This window comes from Giraffa tippelskirchi, chromosome X (assembly GCF_054371585.1).
Source record: "Giraffa tippelskirchi isolate mGirTip1 chromosome X, T2T-mGirTip1v1.2.pri, whole genome shotgun sequence".
NCBI classification, from domain to species: domain Eukaryota; kingdom Metazoa; phylum Chordata; class Mammalia; order Artiodactyla; family Giraffidae; genus Giraffa; species Giraffa tippelskirchi.
The window spans coordinates 106,120,021-106,143,492 of NC_137289.1; the positions used below are offsets into that span (position 1 = coordinate 106,120,021).

The window sequence follows — 23,472 nt, forward strand, 5'->3', positions numbered from 1 at the left end:
AAGAATCCACCTGCCAATGCAGGAGATGTAAGAGACACAGGTTGTATCCCTGGGTCAGGAAGATACCCTGGAGGAGGGCATGGCAACCCACTCCAGTATTCTTGCCTGGAGAATCCCATGGACAGAGGAGCCTGGGGGGCTGCAGTCCATACGGACACGACTGAAGGGACTTAGCACACAGTGCCCTCCAAGTTCCTCCATGTGGCTGCAAATGCCAAATTTCATTCTTCTTTTATGGCTGAGTAGTATTGCATTCGGAGAAGGCAATGGCACCCCACTACAGTACTCTTGCTTGGAAAATCCCATGGACGGAGGAGCCTGGTAGGCTACGGTCCATGGGGTCGCTAAGAGTCGGATACGACTGAGCGACTTCACTTTCACTTTTCCCTTTCATGCACTGGAGAAGGAAATGGCAACCCACTCCAGTATTCTTGCCTGGAGAATCCCAGGGATGGCGGAGCCTGGTGGGCTGCCGTCTATGGGGTCGCACAGGGTCGGACACGACTGAAGCAACTTAGCAGCAGCAGCAGCAGCAGTATTGCATTGTATATATACACACACACACACACACACACACACACACACACACACCCCACTTTATCCATTCATCTGTTGATGGACACTTAGTTTGCTTTGTAAATCTTTGCTTTTCAAGTAAAATTTGCTTTGGAGAAACAGCTAAAAACAATCCAGAACCAAGTGAGATCATTAATATGGGAAATGAACTTGAGGATACTATGTACCCATAAGCAACATGGTCTTTAACAAGTTACTTCCCTTTCTTGTTCCTTACCTTAGTGTTCTCATCTGAAAAATGGGAATATTTTACCAGATCCCTTGATAACGCAGTCTACCATTTGCACTGGCCAGCACACGCTGCAAAAATTAATGTTACTGCATTTCCAACAAATCAATTAAGCTCTTTTCGAAATCAATCACTTTCAATTTCCAGGAGCATCACAGAGCAAGAGAGAACTAAAAGCTAAGAGTCCTTGTATGCCGGGGTAATGTCTGTGAAAAGGCTTGCCATATGGCCTGACACTTAGAACTTCCAGAAAGTGTTACCCTCCTTTCTCGAACTGTGTCCCACCAACCATGGCTTGGAACGTAAGTCCTGGGGCAATTCTGGCAAGGTTATTGAAGATCCACATAACTTCTAAGTTGTGGTGTGCTTTGAGGAAACCCCCTTCCTGCTGCCTTGACTCTCTTATCTCTGGCTCCTAGGGAGGAACAATAAGCACAACTCTTTTAACTTTTTAAGGACCTCCATCAGAGTCACAAAGTCATTTGTCTAGCAATTTCGCTTTCATGCTTTCGTTCTGGTAAGAACCCTTTACATGAGGACACCGCTAATTGCTGATGATTTTGTTGAGCAAACACAGGCAAGGATGTGGATTTAAGCCAACTGAAGGTCAAACAGCTCACTGGGGAAGTTACTTCTGGTGTACTCAGATTTCACTAGAAGCTTCAAAAGTGAAAGCAAATCTAGATTTCCTTCTCAATTGCTATTGTTTCCGCAGAGAGCAAGTGCTTTTCCCTTGGCACCAGTGTATAATCTGTGTGTGTATATATTATATATCTGTAATGCATATATTGTATTATGGTAGTATATTATACAAATATACAATATTCATAACTTGTTAACCAATATTAATACAGTATAAATTATTAATTATTAATTAATACAATAAATTTTATACAAAATAATTGTATGTAATATGATTATATGACATATATGATGTATTTGTGCACACACACACACACACACATATATATATAAACAGATTTATTTTAAGAAATTAGCTTACGAGATTGAGGAGGCTGGCAAGTCCAAAATCCATAGGATGGGCCAGCAGGCTGGAGACCCTTGTGCAGGACCTGATGTTATAGTCCACAAGTGGAATTTCTTCCTTTTCAGGGAAACCTAGTTTTGCCCTTAAGGCCTTTCAACTTCTTGGATCAGGCCCATTCACATTATCAAATACAATCTCACCTCCTTTAACTCAACTGACTGTAGATGTTAACCTCCTGTACAAAGTTTCTTCACAGCAACACCTAGATTAGTGTTTGATTGAATAAGTGGGCACCACAGCCTAGCCAAGTTGACACATAAAGCTGACTATCACAATGATGTACCCATTCTATTTCATTGACTGTATTATAGACTGTTAGGGACTGTGGTAGAGAAGCTTGACAGTCACTCAGTACCACTTTGCACTGAAGATCCCTGTAAAGTGACAATGCAGCAGAGCAAAAGCCCAGCACTATCACTGCACCATGAAGACCCTGACCTACCAATGGCACCAAACAGGAAATACAAGGATGAGGAAACTGGGCATGAGGAGGGAGGACCAAAAGAAGCTCAGGGTTTGGTTTTCTTTTTATCTTTCACTGGAAGGTGATGTGTTAGCCTTGTTGCCCATGTATAGAGAATGGAGTAGTGACTTGGAACCTCCAAAGCAATGGGAAATCCATAGAAAGTGTGTATTTCCAATAAAATAATGACTCATTGTTTTATTGGAAATGTTTAGTGTCCTACTTCTCTTTGCCACTGGCCAATATCATTGTGGGCTTGCACTTGGCCACCACACAACAAACAGAAGTTTACAAAGCCCCACTCTGTGAGTGGGACCTTGGGAAGCAGCTGCCTCCACCTTTAAGGGAGATTGGGGTACCAAATGGTTTTAGAGCCTCTTTTGGTGATAATTCTAGAAGCGGCCCTGAACCTTTTCAGCAAATATATCAGTTATTTATTGCTGAATAATGATCCACTTCAAAACTAGGGGCTTAAAACAACAGCAATCATCAGTTTTGCTCATGAATATTCAATTTGGGTAGGGCTTGGTAGGAAAACTCCCGAGGCCCCACACAGCATCAACTAGGATGCTCAATACAGCACTGGAGGAGCCATTCCCAACATGGCTCAGTCACTTGTCTGGCAAGCTGGGCTGGCTGTCAACTAGGTACTCAGCTGAATGAGAGCTAAGGATCTTGCTTTTTCTCCAAGTAGCCTGGGTTTCTGTACAGCATGGTGGTTGGGTACAAGAGAGAGCCAAGTAGAAGTTGTATCTCCTTTTATGGCCAAGGCTCAGAAGCCATATAGCATCACTCCCATAAACTTTCCAGTCACTGGAAGTGAGTCAACAAAGCCAGTCCATACTCTAGGGGAGGAGAACTAGACTCCACCTGGATGGGAGGCATGTCTAAGAGTTTGTGAACATGTTTTAAAATCATCTCCACAAATGATACCTCTGGTGTCCACCTTCATGTTGACTACTAACTCTGACACCTCCCTTTTCTTTGGCCTCCCTCTCCCACTCAGCCAATCACCAAGAGTTGTGGATTCTACTACCTACAAATACCTTCAAATCTTTTCATTCTCTAATCACACAAATGGACCACTTCACATTCTTAACCGACCTTGCTACCTCCATTCTTTTCTTCTATGATATTTAGGATTAGGTTCACCTGCATGTGAGAAAAATCCAAGTTACAGTGGCTTAAACAAGATCAAAATATACATCTTTTTTACATAAAAGAAATGGATACATAGCTGTCTAGGGCAGATATAATGGCTCTGTCATTGTCAGGCATCCAGCCTACTTTCATTTTGATCCTCTACAACCCTTAGCATGCCCTGGTCCAAGATGGCTGCACAAGCACCAGCCATCACTTCCACATCCCAGTCAGGAAGGAAAAAGGAGTAAAGAAAAATATGCCCACTCCCTTTAAGGGCCTTTCTCAAAAGTTTCTATTTATTGTACGATCCATCATCCCCCTTCCCCTATGCATTAAAATTCCTCATTTATCCCTTTTCCCCCTCATATTCCTTTCTACTCTTTTTCTGGTAAAAATTAGCTTTTTCCTCTTTGTGACTGTACAAGTGTTCTGCACAGGGGAAATCACCCCCATCCAGGACCTGGCTCCACTCTTGGTTTCTCTTGTCTTCTGCTCTTTCCTGGTGCTTTTTTTGTCAGTGGGGTGTGAGTAATAGAACAGCCATGGGCTTTGGGGGAACTTTAACCGTTTTGTTTTTTCCTTCTCATTTATAAGAACAATAAACATTCAATTTCAGAGAACCAAAAATCCCACCTTCCCACCAAACACTACTAAGGGGCTTGTCTTCTGCTCCAAACCTTTTCTGTTTTTCTTTCTCTCTTGGTAATGCTTTTAAAAGCTAATGAATTTCTTTCCTCCCACCTCCCACCCTTTCCCACCCTTCTAGGTTGTTACAGAGCCCCAGTTTGAGTTCCCTGAGTCATACAGCAAATTTCCACTGGCTATCTATTTTACATATGTTAGTGTATATACTTCCATGCTATTCTTTCCATATACCTATGGCTAATTCGTGTTGCTGTATGGCAGAAATCAACCCAATATTATAAAGCAATTATCCTTTGATTAAAAATAAATATATTAAAAAAAACAATGAATTTCTTTAAATAAAGTTTTTAAAGTGTGAAAAAAAAATTTCTTGGAAATTCCAAGAATGGAATCTTTATTCCATGTGGTCATAGCATCTCTAAGGTTTTTGCACATCTTGTTCCTTCTGCACATATACCCTCCCCGCCTCTTTGCAGGCTCACTCTATGCTTGCTTCAGACCTCCACTCAGACTTCATTGTCTTCCAAGAAGCCTTTGAGGGGCCCACAAAAATGTTTTGATTTCTTTCAAAATCAGAAGAAAAATAATCGTCTAAGAACATGTTTGAATGTATAATATTAATGTATTTGTCTTTATACCAATGCAGTTGTAAAATACCATTTTTAGCATTTTTTTATGGAGGAAGGGACCCATGAAAACAAAGGATTTTGTACCAATGCCTCCAAAAGTTTTAGTGTGGCCCTGCACCCATGGGCTCCCACAGCTCTCTGGCCTCAGGCCGGTCATTAGCACTCCCTGCACCATATAGTAACTGCTGGGCATTTGATGGTCTCCCCCACTTGGTGGCTCATATGGTAAAGAATCTGCCTGCAATGCAGGAGACCCGGGTTCAATCCCTGAGTCAGGAAGATCCCCTGGAGAAGGAAATGGCAACCCACTCCAGTATTGTTGCCTGGAGAATTCCATGGACAGAGGAGTCTGGCAGGCTACAGTCCATGAGGGTCACAGAGAGTAGGACATGACTGAGCAACTAACAACTGTCAACTGCCCACTTGACAGGCCTGGAAGGGCAGTGTCTGCTATGGTCCCCCTTACATCTGCAGTGCCTAGAATACAGCCTGGTCTTTGGTGGATTCTCTGCAAACATTGGTAGGTGAATGAATGAATGAGTGCTCTGAGCTTACTCAAATACAGAGTTACAACCCCAGTAAAGATAAGGATGCAGGTCCTACCTGGCTCCACCTACCTACCTCTCACCTGGTGTACTGTCTGTGTGAGTACAAATACTAGGTATGTGTGACCTGAGGAAACTCACTTAATCTCTCTAAATCTCAGTATTGCCATCCACAAAATGGTAGCAATAGTAGTACCTACCTTATTAGGTTCTTGGAAGAAGGAAATGAAAGAGCATACTACCTGTGAGGGACTTAGAATAGCTCCTGTTGTATAGTAAGCACTCAATAATTATTACCTACTATTATCATTGTTTTATGGCCAATACCTCTCCCAGAGGTATTTTTTATTTATGAATCAGCTCTTGGAAAAGAGAAGAAGAAATTACTTACCTCTAACCCTAACCACCAGGCTTCTCGGGTGGCTCAGTGGTAAAGAACCCACCTGCCAACGCAGGACATATAAAAGACGCGGGTTCGATCCCTGGATTGGAAAGATCCCCTGGAGGAAGGTATGGCAACCCACTCCAGTATTCTTGCCTGGAGAATCCCATGGGCAGAGGAGCCTGGCGGGTTACAGTCCATAGAGTCACACAGAGTCGGACATGACTGAGAGCCACTTAGAACACACACACACACACACACAACCCTAACCACCACCCCTGCCCCAACAATGACTATCTTTAATGGCAGAATTTCAGGCTGTGTAGGAAAAGATTATCAGAAGCAAAGAGATTGTCTCATAGCTTCAAATCATCTTCTGTGGTCTCCACCTGGGTAGCTTATCAGGTTGAGGGAGGGGCAAGACCTACCACAGGGGAAAAGGCCTGGATGTTAGCGTCTATCAGATTGGGTTCTGTCCTAGCTCAGGATGTTGTAACAGAAGACCAGAGACTAGGTGAGCTAAAAACAAAATTGTATTTCTCACAGGTCTGGAGGCTGGGAAATCCAAACTCAGGGTGCTAGCCAATTGATTCCTGGTGAAGGCTCTCTTCCTGGTTTGCAGACAGCCATCTCCTCATGGTCTCCTTGGGGTGATGGAGAACAGAGAGAGGGAGCAAGTTCTCTCAGGCCTCTTCTTATAAGGACACTAATCCCATTCATGAGGGCTCCACCCTCATGACCTGGTTACCTCTCAAAGGCCCCATCTCCTAATACCATCACATTAGGGATTAGGGTTTCAACACATGAATGAGATGCAAGAGAGGGGCAAACACGCAGTTCATAACAGGTTCAAATCCTGAATCCAACCCTTCCAATACTAACCTGCAAACTGCCAATTCCTGAGTTGCAAAATGTGTGTGGAGACACAGAGGCTCTGAAACTTCTACTAGGAGTTTGCTAGGGATGCACTGCCTACCTAGCACCCTCCTACATGACCCCAGGATCTCTCAGTCCCTTCTCCTCAATGCCAGCTCTCACACATGTACCCCGCTCAGGCCCCTCTCACTCCACCACCTAGGGGTACTCTGCTCCATACCCCCTGGGGGTCTTTTCCCACCCCAAGGCCCACCTGACCCCTGCAACCCAGGGATCTCCCCTACAGCAGAGCCTGCCCATACCCAGTCCTGCTGGCCCCCATGAGCACTCAGCACCTTTTCCTCCTCCCCGGATCTCTCCTGCCCCCTTGCAGGGCCTGTCCAGCCCTCTCTTGCGCTGCCCATCACAGCGACTCCTGGATCGTGTGGTCCGGCGCTATGCAGAGGTGGCTGACGCTGGCAGCATCTTCATGGACCACTTCACGGACCGCGACAAGCTGCGTCTCCTCTACACGCTAGCTGTCAACACGCATCCTGTCCTTCTACAGGTATGCAGTGAGCCTGCCCCGGAAAGCCCATCCAGGGAGAGAATTCACATCAGGTTCTGAGGGGGCCCTGGGCTGAGCTTTCTCTCTCATCACTGGACACCTTGGGGACACCAGTCCATGTTATAACAGAACCTCTGTGGCAGTCAGTAAAAATGTGTTGTTGTTTTACAGGAAAGAAGTGTGGGAGCTGGTGGGGAGGGGGCATAGCTAGGAGTGGACATTTCATGGCCAGAGAAAGCCCTGAAGGGCTTTGTGGAGGAGGGCAATTTTGACCAGGTGTCTGAAAGATTAGAAAGGTATGAGCAAGCTCGGGAGGTGGGGAAAAACCAAAGGATGACCCACTCAGAGGTGTGCTATGCAGCTGTGCTTGGAAAAGATGAAAGGATGGAAGTAATCTAAACCTCCATCATAAAGGGAATGGTCAAATAGGTAGGGATGCTCTAGAACACTGGTCAACAAGGCAGGTGTGCTGGTCCCTGCCTTCATGCAGCTTTCAGTCCAGTGATAGACAGTTCTTAACAAGTCAACATCTATAGGACACCCCTTTCTCCCCGATCCCAAGAGTCAGGACACTTACTTAATGGGCACAAAGGAAACTAGGAAATGGGAGGGAGTAGCAAATTAAGGAGGGAGGAAGAGAGGGGAGAAGAGGAAAAGAAAAAGGAACAAGAATAAGAGGCAGCGGGAGAGGAGGAGAGGGAGAGGAAAGAGAAGAGAAGGAAGAGGAGAGGGAGAAGGTACAGGGAGAGGAGGGCGTGGAGGAAGAAGAAGCACCATAACAATTAACAATGATTAGTATTGTTATTAAGTATATTATAATTATTTATTATATAATATAGTGATATTGATGATTGTAATAATTATATATTATATTGATATTATGATTGATATTATATTACTATTATATTTTAGTTATTTATAGTATTGTATTAATATTAATACTTATAATTAATTATTATATTATATTATAATGATTTGTGTTATAATTATTTATAATATATTTTATCCTGATTATACTAATATAGTATAATATATATTATTATATAGTATATATTAGTATATAATATACTAATATATAATTAATTCTTTTATATAATTATATACTGTATATTATATATACTAATATTATATATGTTATTATAACTATGAGATATTACATAAGATAATTATATATTATTTTTATACATGATATAGTAATTATATATTATTGGCCAAAGGATGATGGCTAAGTACATAATAACAATTCATTTCTTGGCATTGTGTTGACTGTTGTACATCATGATCTCATTTAATGCTCAGGACAAACCCCACAGGGATATTATTATTGTCCCCTCTTTCAGATGAGGTAAGTGGAGCTCAGAGCAGTGAAGTGACTTGGTCACAGTACCTTAGCCAGTGTCAGCAATGAAACCCAAACCCAGAGCTGTCCGATGTCAGAGTCCATACCCATTCTGCTAAAAGCCACCTGGTAATGTTGGCATTTCAAATCCTAGAGGAGAAGAAGGAATTGCTGATTCCTGTATCCTCAGAGGTCTTCTTCTCTCGTTGTCCTACTGTTGGTGGCTGAGGCAGATGATCTGACTACTTCCAGTCCTAGCTCCTGACAAGCCTGCAACACAGTGATGACTGCGTGGCTGCACATTTAGACATTGCCAGAGGGCTGGGGACCTTCCTCTGTGGCACACAGTGGGAAAGGTCCCAGTGGACAGAGAAAAGAAGAAAAGGTTTCACAACGTGGCAAGTGGGCTAAAATGGCAGGAGGCCACAGAACATCATCAGAAAGGGGGATGACTTTGTTTTTTAAAGAAGGAAAATAAGAGGAAAAGTGCTAAGTATTTATAGTTTCGGTCATTTCTCCCATAAAGAAACACCATTCTAGATACAGCTGCCTCAATAAATAGTCAGGAAAAAAAGAGAAGCCAGGATTCTCTCCTCCTTTTTTTTTCCTTAGTGAGATATAGTTAATTTATAATGCTGTGTTAGTTTCAAATATATGGCAAAGTGATTCAGTTACATATATATATATACATGGGCTTCCCAGGTAGTGCAGTGGTAAAGAATCCACCTGCCAATGCAGGAGATGCAAGTCATGCAGGTTCGATCCCTGAATCAGGAAGATCACCTGGAGTAGGGAATGGCAACCCACTCCAGTATTCTCGCCTGGAGAATTCCATAGACAGAGGAGCCTGAAGTACTATGGGGTTGCAAAGAGTCAGACATGACTGAGTGCACACACACATGTATTTCTTTTTCAGATCCTTTTCCTTTATATGTTGTCACAAAATATTGAGTAGCATTCCCTGTGCTATACAGCAAGTCCTTGTTGGATATCTATTTTATATATATATATATACTAGTGTGTATGTTAATCTTATACTCCTGGAGCCCTTACAAGGAGACAGAGGAAACTGGCTGGAGCTTTGTGCTTCCCTGGACCAGTATTAGGCTGTCGGAACATTCCAGTCAGTTGTGGAGTCTCTGTGAATATGTAATTATCCCAGCCCAGGGTCAGAGCAGTGGTTCCCAAAACTTTTTACCCAAGGGTCATCTTCATAATTTTTGCCCTATCCCAGAACTTACTAACTGCACTGTTATTTTTTAAAATATTTTTCTTTAAATCAGTCTTAAGTTGACCCTTTTCCCCTCCATAGACTCTTCCTGAGCTGACATATCTGTGAAATCTAAAATGCTAGTCATATTTTTTCAACTATACAACTCTGAAAATAAACACGTTCCCCTTACGCCTGAGTGCATGCGTGCAAACTCAGTCTTGTCTGGCTCTTTTGTGACCCCATGGACTGTAGCCCGCCAGGCTCCTCTGTCCATGAGATTCTCCAGGCAAGAATACTAGAGTGAGTTGCCATGCACTTCTCCAGGGAATCTTCCTGACCTAGAGATCGAACCCAGGTCTCCTGTGTCTCCTACATTGAAGATGGGTTCTTTACCACTGAGCCATTGGGGAAGCCCCACTGGCACCTGAATACCCTCTAAAATCATGGCAAGTGCATCAGCACTCTCTTACCTCACTTGGGGCAACTGTGTTGAAATATAATCCACTGTATGGAAAGCTTCCTTTTACGAATAACTCCATCGAGAGTAGAATAATAACTGGTGGAGGGTGGGGGGGGAGCAAAGAATTGCCATGTTCCAAGAGGTATAAACAAGGTTAAGAGATGCTTTGCTGATGTCTTGAGACAGTAGGTACCCATGTAAGGCTGATTTTTTTGTGTGTTCTTGGTAAGAGAGAATGAGAGAGAGGAGGGAAGAGAAGGAGAGGGAGAGAGAAAGGGAGAGAGCTGCCTCCAGGAGCTTTTTCTCTCTAATCCTCTCATCTTTCCTCCTCTTGGCTTGGCAGATCTTCCCGGGCGCTGAGGGTTGGCCACTTCCCAAGTACCTGGGCTCCTGTGGTAGATTTCTGGTCAGTACCAGCACCAGTCCGCTGCAGGAATTCTATGGTGCGCCCCCAGACCAGGCAGCCGATCTGGCCTACCAGCTCCTGGGTGTCCTGGAATCTCTGAGGAGCAATGATTTGAACTACTTCTTCTACTTCACCCACGTGGATGCGGGCATGTTTGGCATCTTCAACAACGGGCATCTGTTCATCCGGGATGCCAGTGCGCTGGGCGTGATCGACAGGCAGGAAGGTACCCAGCATGGGTCTGGCTGAGCAGCTGTCAGAGGGGAAGTCGGGATGACAGGAGTTAGGGGGGTGATGGGCGGTGGAGGAGGGGTGTCACATCACTGGGCTTGACCAGTGTGTCATATTGAGAGCAGCCCAGGTTTGGGAAGGGGGAAGGTCCCTCTCCCCCTTTTAAGTCTCTGCTCCAGTGCCAAAGCAGAGTTGGACTTGACCTTGTTAATGCAGGAGAGGAAGATTTGCATGGTGGTCATGGTGGTATGGCCCCAGCGGCACCCTCTGTGGGCACTGCCATTGCCTGACGTGGTCTGTGTGGTGCGGGGACCTGCCCAGCCCCTTCTCACACACGGAGAACCCCCCAGATTACATCCAGCTCCCCTTCAGAGCCTCTCCCATCAATGCTTTTAGCCTTCATCTGAACAATCTGGCAGATACACTGGTACATTTCAAAATCCATTTGAGCCCCTTTGTTTGTGTAAGGGCTTCCGTGGTGGCTCAGATGGTAAAGAATCCGCCTGCCATGCAGGAGACCTGAGTTCGATCCCTGGGTAGGAAATATCCCCTGGAGAAATGGATGGCAACTCAGTCTAGTATTCTTCCCTGGAGAATCCCATGGACAGAGGAGCCTGGTGGGCTGCAGTCCATGGGGTTGCAAAGAGTCTTCAAATTGAAAAGCATGGCACCAACTGAGGTGTATGAGTGAATTGTGTTTCTCATGATGTGCACAGGTTCAGCCGGGGTTCTAGAACCTTTTGAACACCCCAGTCCTTAATGGTGACCAGATATTCTGAGCCCTGTAATAGGACAGAGGATTTTAATATCAAATTTCTGATTTTATTTGTGTGAGAAGGCCTACAAAGATAGACCAGTTAAGCCAAAATTACTCCTTTCCTGATTTGCCTTTATTAAGAAGAACCAAATGAGAAGAAATGAGGGTGATTCCAGAGTATTAAGAGATGTGACTCACTGAATGTCAGCCCCACTCCAATCGGTTGAAGCATATTCTGGATTACCTGTTCTTTCTCCTGACTTTGTGTTTAAAAAGAGCAGATGGAACTGGTCTGAGGAATCTCCTCAGTGTTTTCTAATTCAGTAGTAATCATGAGAGAATCACAGCATGTATGTCTGCCTTACAACTGTTGTTCAGTCACTCAGTCATGTCCAACTCTTTGCAACCCCAGGGACTGCAGCACACCAGGCTTCCCTGTCCTTCACCATCTCCTAGAGCTTGCTCAAACTCATGTCCATTGAGTCAGTGATGCCATCCAACCATCTCATCCTGTCATCCCCTTCTCCTCCTGCCTTCAATCTTTCCCAGCATCAGGGTCTTTTCAAATGAGTCAGCTCTTCACATCAGGTGGCCAAAGTATTGGAGTTTCAGCTTCAGCATTAGTCCTTCCAATGAATACTCAGGACTGATTTCCTTTAGGATGGACTGGTTGGATTTCCTTGCAGTCCAAGGAACTCTCAAGAGTCTTCCAAGAATCTTATAATTAGAAGGCCAAGTTCTGGTATGGAGAAGTGTATTTCCCTGGCCAGCTCATTTTATTTTAGAAGAAGGAGCTCCCCCCTGGGGTTCTCAACAGGAGCTGTCGTGTCCCTGAACCCTAAATCTCCTGGGGACTGGAGATGCTAGGAGCCTGAAACACTTTGCCCAGAAATTCTCATTAGCGGCACCTCCCCCCAAGGAACAGGGTCTATATGGTGTATAACATCTTCCATCTCTTGTGTAGGCAGCCAAGCAGCCTCCAGTGCAGGAGACAATAAAGACATCTTCAGCTGCCTGGTCTCTGGCTGCCAGACCGAGCTGCCCTCCTGTGACACCATCCCTGAGAAGCAGAACCTGGTGCTGGTGTGCGGCCAGGTGTTGCCCCTGCTTCTCCAGGCCAAGTTCCCGTCCCCAGTGCGGGAGGAGATTGACACTGAGCTCACTCGCTGCGCAGATGGAACCCGGCCAGACTCGGAGGTCCTCGGGGCCGCCAGCCGGCTGAAGGACATCTTGAGACCCCTGAGAACCTGTGACCCCAGATTCTCCTACCGCTACCCAGACTGCAAGTATAATGATAAGTTCTGAGGGGCTGGAGCCTTGTCGACCCACATCCTTGGAACTTCCACTGCCCACTTGGCTCACTGCATGGTTGAAAGAAGCCTCTCCCTTTTAGCCATTGGGAGAAAGGCACTTTGGTGTCCCAGAGACAGAGGAACATGCCAACCACCAGAGGGCAGTTGGGCCAGAGGGCGGCATGACTGCTACCTGCCCCCTCCACCCCTAGCTGGGACATCATGGAAGAGCCCAGGGTTGGGCATTGGAAGACCCGGATGTGGACACTCACTCAGCCTCTTTGAGCCTCAATTTTCTCTCTTCTCCACAAGACTCTTGAGTTAGTGAAAAATGCCAGAGATGTGAAGGGCCCAGGACACACACTTCCTCCTCCCAGCCCAGTTGGTTACAAAGAATGTTCCAGAAGCATGCATGCACAGGCAGGGCAAATGAGACAGAGCCATGGAGGTCAAAAGAGTGACATGGAAGAAAGACTCGGCTCCGGTGCTAGCCCTCCTGCCACGCTCCCCATTCTGCCATGGAGTGAGGAGACTGCAGGCTGAGGGGACACAGGGACAGGAGGCACTTCATGGAGTGGGAAGGAGGCAGGGGTAAGAAGAGAAGAGTGCTGGGCTGGGGGCCAACATGTTTGTCCACATCCTTTGAGAACCAGATGTCAAGACAGGATTAAGTGGGCAAGGATTATATTGAGGAAGATGGCTGTGTGGGAGGAAAGGAGGGGGGAGCCAGAGACCGTGGGGAGAACCATGAGGCCAGGCTGGAAGGCTGACACCCCCTCCCCCAAGTGAAGGCAAGAAGATCAGGTGAGAACATCCCAGATTCCCCTCTGCTCAACCAAAATAAGATTCAGCAGGGCTGTCAGGGTGTCCTTGAGGTAAAGCCAGTCATCAGAGGAGCTTCCCAAGGATGGACGGCCCTTATATTCCTGCTGCAAGGAATGGCCCATGGGAAGTGTGGCCTTAGCCCAACCACAAAGATGGATTTCAAAGCACAGTGCGGGGCACTTAGCCAGTTGAGCTCCCTGGAGCAGGAGATCTGTGAGTAGCACATTCTTCGTAGCCATAGCTGGCGACCAGGGCCAGGTCTCTCTAAACCACGGCCTCCAGGGCAGGACTCTAAGGAGTCTGAGAACTTTCATTCAATCTTGGCCTTATGGGTCATTCTAAAAATACTTTTTCAAGGTCAGCCAACAGAATATATTTTATTCAGCAGCTTGCTTGTTTTATACCTTTCAAATGATTAGCCACGTGGTATGTGGGTTTCCATGTATCCTCTTGCCCAGGCCGCAAACATTAACGGGGGTTCCTTGGACTTTTGCCCAGTCTCCCTGCCAGCCCTCTACCCTCAGAGACCTCTCAGTTGGCCTCCTCTTTTCTACCTCTGAGTCACCTCCTTTAAGATAAAATGCCTGGCATAATAGGCTTCATGCAGCAGATGTGGAAACTGAGGCCCAGGGAGGCAGAGTGACTTGCCAGGATAGTTTCAGAACTCCAGCGACCAGTCCAGGCTCCTCTTGCCTTCCCTTTCAGCCTTGTGTGTGCATGCTAAGTTGCTTCTGTCATGTCTGACTCTTTGCAAGCCTATGGGCTGTAGGCTGCCAGACTCCTCCATCCATGGGATTCTCCAGGCAAGAATACTGGAGTGGGTTGCCATTTCCTTCTCCAGGGGATCTTCCTGATGCAGGGATCGAACCCAAGTCTCTTAGTCTTCTGCATTAGCAGGCAGGTCCTTTACCACTAGCGCCAACTGGGAAGTCCCCTTCAGCCTCTGTCCTGCCCAACTTTGGTCCCTTTGTTGACATTTAAAGATGAGCCAAGAAAAGTCATATTTTGTGGTACACTGCAATGCAGTTGGGGGTCTCCCTTTTGACTACCTCTGGGGCAACCATGACAATGAGGATGCTGAGACAAGCTTCTGGAAGGGCAAGTTTGGACTGCCTGAGAGTTTTTGAGACAGTTACTTCCTGGCTTGGTCTGGAGGGTGATTGACCACCCTTCCCAACACCTTGCTTTTTTAGCCCAGTGAAACTGATCTTAAACTTCTGGTTTTCAGAACTCTCAGAGGATACATTTCTGTTGTTTTAAGCCACCCACTTTGGAATAATTGTTATAGCAGCCACAGGAGACAAACACATATCTTGAACTCCATCTTTGGGTCTGCTTGCAGAGAACCCAACTTGCAATACTCCCCAACTCCAGTCTATTCTGATGGATTCAAAAGCCAGACCCACCAGGAGGGAGTTATTATGCATCCATATCCAGGTCTGAGGCTTGGACTGTTCTGTTCCTCCACTTACTAAGTCCCGGGCATCTTAACTAGACCTGAGTCCTACCTGGACCCTAAGCTTTTCCTGACAGCCCAGTCCCCATCAAGTCCTTTCTGAATCCCTCCTCTGTACCCCTGAACCCCAAGTCTGTGCCCATATGAGGCTAATCCCAAAGGTATTCCAGAGAGATATATGCCCCTCCTTCCCATCCAGCTGGGCACTCTTTGAAGGTGGCAGTGGCGCAGAGCTCTTTGTGTTCCCTGTCACAACCAGCACCAGGCTGGGCACAGAGCAAGTGCTCAGAAAATGTTCTTGCTAAGAATAATGGCTATGTTTTTCAACCCTTTTTGTTTGGTGTTTTTCATACACCATGGGCTCTAAACTGATTATTTGTGTCCCCCTCCTAAATTCATAGGTTGAGATCTTAACTCCCAATGTGATGGTATTTGGGAGTAGAGTTTTGGGGAATTAGCTATTAAGAGGTCACGAGGGTGGAGCCAGTGCCCTTATAAACGAGACCCTAGAGAGCTCCATCACTCCTGCCTTGTGGGGACACAGCAGGAAGGCCCGGTCCTGGCTGTGAACCAAGAATCTTGTTCTCAGCAGACATCAAATCTGCTAGCACCATGATCTTGGACTTCCCAACCACGGGAACTGTGAGAAATAATTATTGGTTATAAACCACCCAGTCTGTGGTATTGTTATAGCAGCCAGAACAGACAAAAACAGCATGCTGGACATATACAGGATATAGCCACTTCTTCAAGAACGGTTCTTTTCCCTCAACAGCCAGGAGACAAGTGAGTCAATACTCTAGAGACTTCAGTCAGAATAAAATCATTGTAGTGGAATCTGATTGGAGACAATAGAGTCTTTTTCTGGGTTTCATCAGCCACTGTCTTTTTGCCTGCAGAACCAGCTACATAATTTGTGGGGCCCAGTGCAAAATGAAAACATGGGGCCTCCTGTCATTGAGAAATGCAAGATGGCACCAGCAGAGTGTTAAACTAAGTGCAGGTCCTGTGTAACTCTATGTTGCATGCCCACGCAGCCAGCTCTGAGTCCCTGAGAATGCTGATTAACCTCTGTGTGGTGGGCTCTTGGGATTTACTGGGGTCTCGCTTGACCTCCACAACCAAAAGGAGTATCTGTGGAACCAGAGGTGATATAAAATATTTAGTAACCATCACAGCAAAGTGAGTGAGTGTTAGTCGCTCAGTCGAGTACCCATGGCCTATAGCCCACCAGGCTCCTCTGTCCGTGGAATTCTCCAGGCAAGAATCCTGAAGTGGGTTGCCATTTCCTCCTCCAGGTGATTTTCCGGACCCAGGGATTGAACCTGGGTCTCCTGCACTGCAGGCCGATTCTTTACTATCTGAGCCACCAGGGAAGCCTTATCATGGCAAAGGAACTGACCTAGGAGAACAGACTGCATCGGCTGCAGTTGTCAGGTCGGCATCCCCACAGCCCTGTGGGCAAGTCCTACTTTTCAAACAAGGAAACTGGTTTAAGCGATTTACTCAAGGCAACAATTTTCAGGTCTCCTGCTTTACTAGTCCTCCCGTGTAGCATCTGACTTCTGCTGATAAGCAGTTGCAGGAGCCTGAATGTTTCCTCTAGAGTTCAAATAAATACTTCGTTGGATTTGTGTTCATATTGGAAAAAAGTAGAGCCCTGGAATCAGACAGACCTGGGTTTCAAATCATGACTCTGCTGGTTACTCGGTAACCTTGGGCAAGTTGCTTAACATCTCCAAGTCTCACTTTCCTCATCCATAAAATGGTGAGGAAAAGATTTACCTTCATAGGGTTATTATCCCGTTTAAATAACTGATCGTTTCTCAAGGACCTGGCACATGTGGGCATTCTGTATCTGATGGCCTTTCCTTAGGAAAGGGCAGAGGGTTTCCTGGCAGAAAGGGCTCATCACACAGCCAAAGTGAGTGCTTTAGCCTCTTGGGAGGGATCTTGACCTCTGTCCCAAGGCTCTGCTCCAGACCAAAGGAATCATGAGGGTGCTGCAGGCTGCCAGACAGTGTGACAGGGGCCATTTTTCTTCCCTCCCACTCTCCAGACTCTGGGTTGATCTTGAAAGGCAGCTGGGAAGCCACTACGCTCGCTTCCCCAGCCTGGCCCTCCACCAGGGTCAGGAGGGAATCCTCCTCAAGCAGGTAATTTGGCGGGCCTTGGGAAGTCCATCCATGCTCAGGAAATTCAAGTACCCTCTTGGCCCATTGAAAGCTTCTGGCTCACTGCCTATGCATGGTGATGTGGCTTTTCTGCCCACTTCGGGCCTGTTGTCCACAAATATTGGCACAGCTGAGCTCACATACACACAAATATACTCTGGTCTGTCCGCAACAACTTTGTGTCATTGTTTAAAAGTGGTTGTGACTGGGGGTTGTGAGGGAGGGTTAACAACCAGACAGGGGGCCCCAAATGTGCAAATATAATGACCCTCCAAGAAGGCAACTTAGAGGAATAGGCCAGCAAAGGGGAACTGAGCAACCAGGGGCCCGCCTACTGGAGCTCATCATAGAAGCAGACAAGGAGAGGGAGAAGCCCCAGCCCACTAGGGTGACCAGGGCATCATCTCAGGCCTGAGCTGCCTGTGGAAGCAGTGCGGCCCCGCAGACAGAGTGGCGGCTCTGGAAGCTGAGTCATCTGCCTTCAGATCTTGTGCCAGCCCCTCTCACAAAACTCAGTGCCTCTAAGTTATAGATTTCAGCATTGTTCATAATTGCAAATATCGAAAACAACTTCAATGCCACAGGAGAGTGGTTGAATACACTGCAGCACATATCCACACAAAGGAGTGCTATGCAGCTCTACGAATGAATAAGGAAGATCTCTAGGAACTGATATGGAGTGATTTGCAAGCTATACTATGAAGCGAGAAAAAAAAAAGCACAGAGGTGTGTTTATAGAATGCTACTTTTCATACAAGAAAAAAGATACAAGAAAACTTTTATGTGTCTGCTCACCTGTGATGCAAAAAAAGATATACACACACATGTGTGTGTGTCTGTGGATGTATAGCTGTATAAATATAAAGAATAAACCAGAAGTTAATGAGATTGGTTCCCTACAGGGAATGGATGTCAATGGAGTGGAAAGAAGAGAGGAATGGGAGTGAGCCTAAGGGATGAAGAGGGAGTGAAACTTCTCTGAGTGTACCTTTTTTTTAGAATCATGAGAAAACCTCACACAATCCACAAATTAAGAATCAAGATCAGCCAAGATGTGGGTTGAACTAAAATGAAATACAAAGAATAACAAATGGACACAACTGTATTTTAAAAAAAGAATAAAATAACTATACAGAGAAACTAACCTAGGTAACTTGGAAAGTAAGTCTTTTGACTACATAGTATAAGACAACAAACAACAAGAAGTCTACACACACTTTAAAATGGTTAATTTTATAGTATGTGAATTCTACCTCAATTTAGAAAGAGGGGGGAAAATCCATTCACAAAAACTGTGCTCTGGTTAGTGAATATTTTTCCTGTGAAAATCTGAATTAGCAGTTCTGAAACTACTTTAAGTCTTGAGCAAGTATTGCTTGGAGAAAAGAGTTACAAGTCAGGAAATACAGAATATTGTGCTCCTTCCAATTTTAAATGTTGTGATGTTAGATTGGAATTGGAGGTATCACTATGAACTCACGATTTTTTTTTTCTGGCCACAGCTCGAGGCATGTAGGATCTTAGTTTCCTGACCAAGGGTCAAAGTCAAGCCCCCTGCAGTGTAAGTGTGGAGTTTTAACCGCTGAACCACCAGGGAAGTCCCTGAACTCAGAATTTTTTAGGTATATATACACAGATGGATAGATATAGGGATAGAGATGTGAGTGTAGAGAAGTGTATAGAAATATATTTCCTAGCTTTATTCTCTGAGATGGCCTATAAGCAGTGACACTCCAGTACATAGTGCCTAGGTCTTGGTTTCTTCAGTAAGAGAAACCAGAGCTCTTTGGAGAAATGGCTGATTCTGAGACTAGATAGGGAAAGTACAAGATGAGCCTGTAATACTCTTGTGCTGCCAGAAAGGGAGGACGTGCTCAAAAAATTGGGGGCATGTTAAAAGGACACAGGAACCAATTTGAAGGGGCTCCCATAGCCAAATTTGGGACAGTTTGAATATTAAATAGGTAATGATAGAAATAATCCATAGAATAAAATCAATTCTTACGAGACCATACTGATATAAATAAATAACCAGATAAATAAATAAATGGAAAAGGCAAGAGCTCTTCCTTACAGTAGAGTTCCAATCAATAAATGCAGAAGAAATGATGCAAGTGGAAAAGCACCACTTGGCAACCACCCGATTAATAATGATTGCAGGCAGGAATCCTCAGTGGGGGCTGAAACTGGTTGATCAAAGTAGGAAGAAACAGGATGCTTGCATCATCTCAAAGTTATCTTGCCACAACATACCCATTAATTACAAAGAGAAAAAAAATAGTAAATTTATGCTTGAAGAAACCTGGCAGACACTACTGTAACCAAGTGATCAAGGTCAACGTCACTTGTCATAAGTCACATAGACATCAGGTACCCTCTGATATGATGCGCTGAGAAGGGTATTTTTGCCCCAAATGCAAAACCTCAATTGACTCATGAGATAACATCAAACAAATTGAGGGACAACCTACAACTAGCCATGAGAGACAAGGAAAGAGTGAGGAATTATGGATTGCCGGTGACTAAGGAGACAGGAGAACTACATACAACGTGGGGGCCTAGGTTGGATCCTGGAGCAGAAAAAGGACATCAGCAGTGACAACACTCACCAGCCCAAACTCAGCGGCCACAGAGCTGTAGTTGAACCAGTTGAATTTACTGCTCATCAAAACAAGGGAGAACGAGCACCATGGAGCAACATGAGGTGTCTCAGTAAGAGGGGGTTAGAAAGGACTTAGAGATTTGGGCTCATTAAGTGATTTGGGGGAGAGTTCAAGAAAGCAGAGCTTTGCTTTAGATTGAACCCTGTCAAGAACAGAGGGTGAATCCATGATTGCACACCTCAGTAAATCTTATCTTCAAAGCAGGAGGAATGGCGCAGGGTAACTCTGTAGTTAGGAAAGCAGCAGTCACTCACAGTAGCCAGGCCGGGGTGTATTTGGTCATTTTTATTTAAACAATGTTCATGATGTTGTTTGTGTTCAGACCTGAATGGCCTTGTTTTTTGTCTTGATTCACCATGGTCACAGAGTGGCCTTGTTTAACGTTAGTGATCTGAGAAATGCTTTAGGTTCAAGGAGAATGCGAAGGCCCAGCTGCTGTGGGCCATGTTTCTCTTTCTCAGTGGGACAGCTGGTGAAATTCTAAGATCTAATTATATTAGTACATAGTATTTTATCAGTTTTCCTTTCCTAGTTGCAGCAATAGTACTATGGCTATGTAAGATGTCAACATTAAGGGATGTCAGATGGGGGAACTCTGTATATGATTTGGGAACATTTTTGTAAGTCTAAAATTATTCCAAAATAAAAAACCAAAAAAGCGACTCAGTGTGTGAAGCAGAAATTGTTCAGCACCAGGTGAAGAAGCTGTCTTACATACTGGAGCTGTGTGATATAACACAAAAGACAAAACACAGAAGGATTACATGTGCGACAAGATGGTCCCAACTAAGAAGGGAAAGTGAGTTGGATTAAAAGGAAGATTCAGATTACCTATGTGTATAAAACTGAGTCACTTTGCTGTACAGCAGAGATTGGCAGAATATTGTTAATCAATTATACTTCAACAAAAGAAATAAATTAAATAAATAAATAAAAAGAAGATTCAGGTCTCCCATTTAGGGCTTACTCCAGGGTGATGCACATTGAGTAGAAGCACCATTGCACCATTTCCATTGTTCAGTTTGCCCAGCTGAATGAATATACCTGTACTAGAAGTAGGGCTGCCCCTACCACACTGGAAGGCAGTAGAGACCTGGGGCTCACACGTTCACTTCTGATTCCTTTCTTTCTACATACAAATCCTGGTACCTCATGAAGAGAGCTGAAATCTCCCTCCCCCCACCCCACACACAGTACCCTGAGCCCCCAGCCATTTACTTGAATCCACCTTTCCATTTCATGCCCCTACCTGGAGCTTCTCTCTGAAAAAAATCATTCTTTAGGAGGAACTGTGCCAAAAGTGAGTTAATATTCCCCATGTCAAAATCACACATTTTTTGTGCTTTTAAAATAATGCTACCCAAGGCAGGCAAAATTTCGGGAAAAGAGGCAAGTTGTGGGAACTTGGTGAAAATATAATCCTATCAAAAAGCAATTTGGCAATGTTCATCAAGAGCCTCAAAAGGACAGCACACTCTACCCAATAATTTCACTTCTGGGATGATATCCAAAGGAAGTAATCAAGAATGCAGAGTGATTTCTGAACAGATTGTTAAAAACCATGGGTTAAACACTTGTGTAAGTGTGTGTTAGGTGCTCAGTCGTGTCTGACTCTTTGTAAAGCTATGGACTGCCCACCAGGCTCTTCTGTCCATGGGATTTCCCAGGCAAGAATACTGGAGTGGGTTGCCATTTTCTTCTCCAGCGGATCTTCCTGACCCAGGGATCAAGCCTGGGTCTCCTGCATCACAGGCGGATTCTTTACCATCTGAGCCACGAGGGAAGCAACCCCTACTAAAATGAGAGTAAGTGGTTCTTTTAATAGGTATAAACTACCACACAGGGGGAAATGAGAGAGGAGAAAAATAGAAACAAAATTTTGAAAGCTGGAAAGCAAATAACTTGGCAGGACCAAAAGAACAGAATCTTAAACTGGCAGCAAAGGATGTTGATGACCATCCCAATTTACATCACATATATGTGTGCTCAGTCGCTCAGTCATGTCCAACTCTTTGCCACCGAGGCTCCTTTGCCACCCAGGCTCCTTTGTCCATGGGATTCTCCAGACAAGAGTGCTGGAGTGGGTTGCCATTTCCCTCTCCAGGAGAGCTTCTCGACCCAGGAATTGAACCCGTAACTCTTAGGTTTCCTGAATTAGCAGGTAGGTTCTTTACCACCAGTATCACTCAAGAAGCCCTTCAATTTACATCACAAAATCTCTCAAAAGGTTGAGGAATTGATGGCTCTAGATCTCTCAGAAAGTGAAGGAGAAGGCTGAAATATGGGTGAGTCTTAAAAAGCCATTTTAAGAAGCAATTGGATCCCAGTTTTCTACCCTCACCCCGACACTTCACAGCCAGGTAATGGCCAAGTGATGGCCACGCTCCAAGCTCCAACAGATCAGAAGCTTCTTCCCTGAAGAGAGTCAATCCAAGGGTTTTCAGGGACAGCAGAGAAACTAGCACAGCAGGTCACCCTGAAAACTGGGGGCTCAAGGGCATGTGTGCACAGTCACTGTGCACTTCCCCCAAGGCAGGAGAACTGAAGAGTGAGCCTCATGGGAAAAGGCTAAAAGATCCCAACATCGGAAGCCCCTCAACCACCTCACCCAGCCACATGAGGTCACAGTTGGCAGACTCCATCGGCTGTTCAGAGCATCCAGTCATCTTTTTAGTTCCTCATTTCTTTCTCTTTTTTTCTAATATTATTTTTAAATCATTTAAGACTTTCAGAAAAGTTGAAAGAAGAGTACCAAGAACTCCCATATACCCTATGTTCATATTCCCAACTGTTAAATTTTTCCCTATGTTTGCTTTATCATTCTCTCCCTCTCCATCCTGCCTCTCTCCCTCTCTCTGTCTCTCTCTTCCCCTTTCTCTCTCCCCCACCACCCCTTTTCTCCATTTTTTTCCTGAATACTTTTAAGGTAAATTGCAGATATGCCCCTAAATGCTTCAGAGTTTTTATCCTAAAAATAAAGTAAATGCTTATATAACCACAGGACTATTCTGAAAATCAGGGGATTAACAATGATACAACACTATTATCTACCTACAGGCCTTATTCAAATTTGGCCAATTTCTCCAATAATGTCCTTCATAGAAAAAATTTTTCTGGCCCAGGTTCATATATTGCATTTAATTGGCACATCTCTCTACTCTCCTTTAATCTAGAACAGTTTCTCAGCATCTGTGTGCATGTGTGTTTCATCACTTTGACATCTTTGAAGAGGAAAGGCTCTTTATTTTGTAGAATTTCCATCAATTTGGATTTGTCTGTTGTTCCCTCATGATTCAGTTTAGTTTTTTTTTTTTTTTCATCTTTGGCAGAAGTGCCTCAGAAGTGATTCTGTGCTCTCTTCATTGAAGCCTATCAAAAGATACAAAAGGTTAATTTGTCCTATTTTGGGTGACATTCACTTGGTTTCTCCACTGTACATTTACTCTGTAACTGGAGAGGAAATACTTTGAGACTATGTAAATGTCCTGTATTCATTAAACTCACATGCACTCATTTTAACATCCATTGATGATTCTTGCCTGAATCAATTATTACTGTGATGGTTGCCACATG

At 44.8% G+C, this 23,472-nt stretch overlaps 1 protein-coding gene across 1 annotated transcript in view; it reads left to right on the forward strand.

Annotated features, from left to right (window-relative positions):
- Positions 1-20,559, forward strand: part of DIPK2B (divergent protein kinase domain 2B) — a 46,182-nt gene extending 25,623 nt beyond the window's left edge. The window contains exons 3-5 of the mRNA XM_081566400.1: positions 6,910-7,083; positions 10,439-10,727; positions 12,454-20,559. Coding sequence (XP_081422526.1) covers positions 6,910-7,083; positions 10,439-10,727; positions 12,454-12,794 — 804 coding nt within the window. The 3' untranslated portion in view covers positions 12,795-20,559. The remainder of the gene's footprint in view (positions 1-6,909; positions 7,084-10,438; positions 10,728-12,453) is intronic.
- The last annotated feature ends 2,913 nt before the right edge of the window (positions 20,560-23,472 follow it).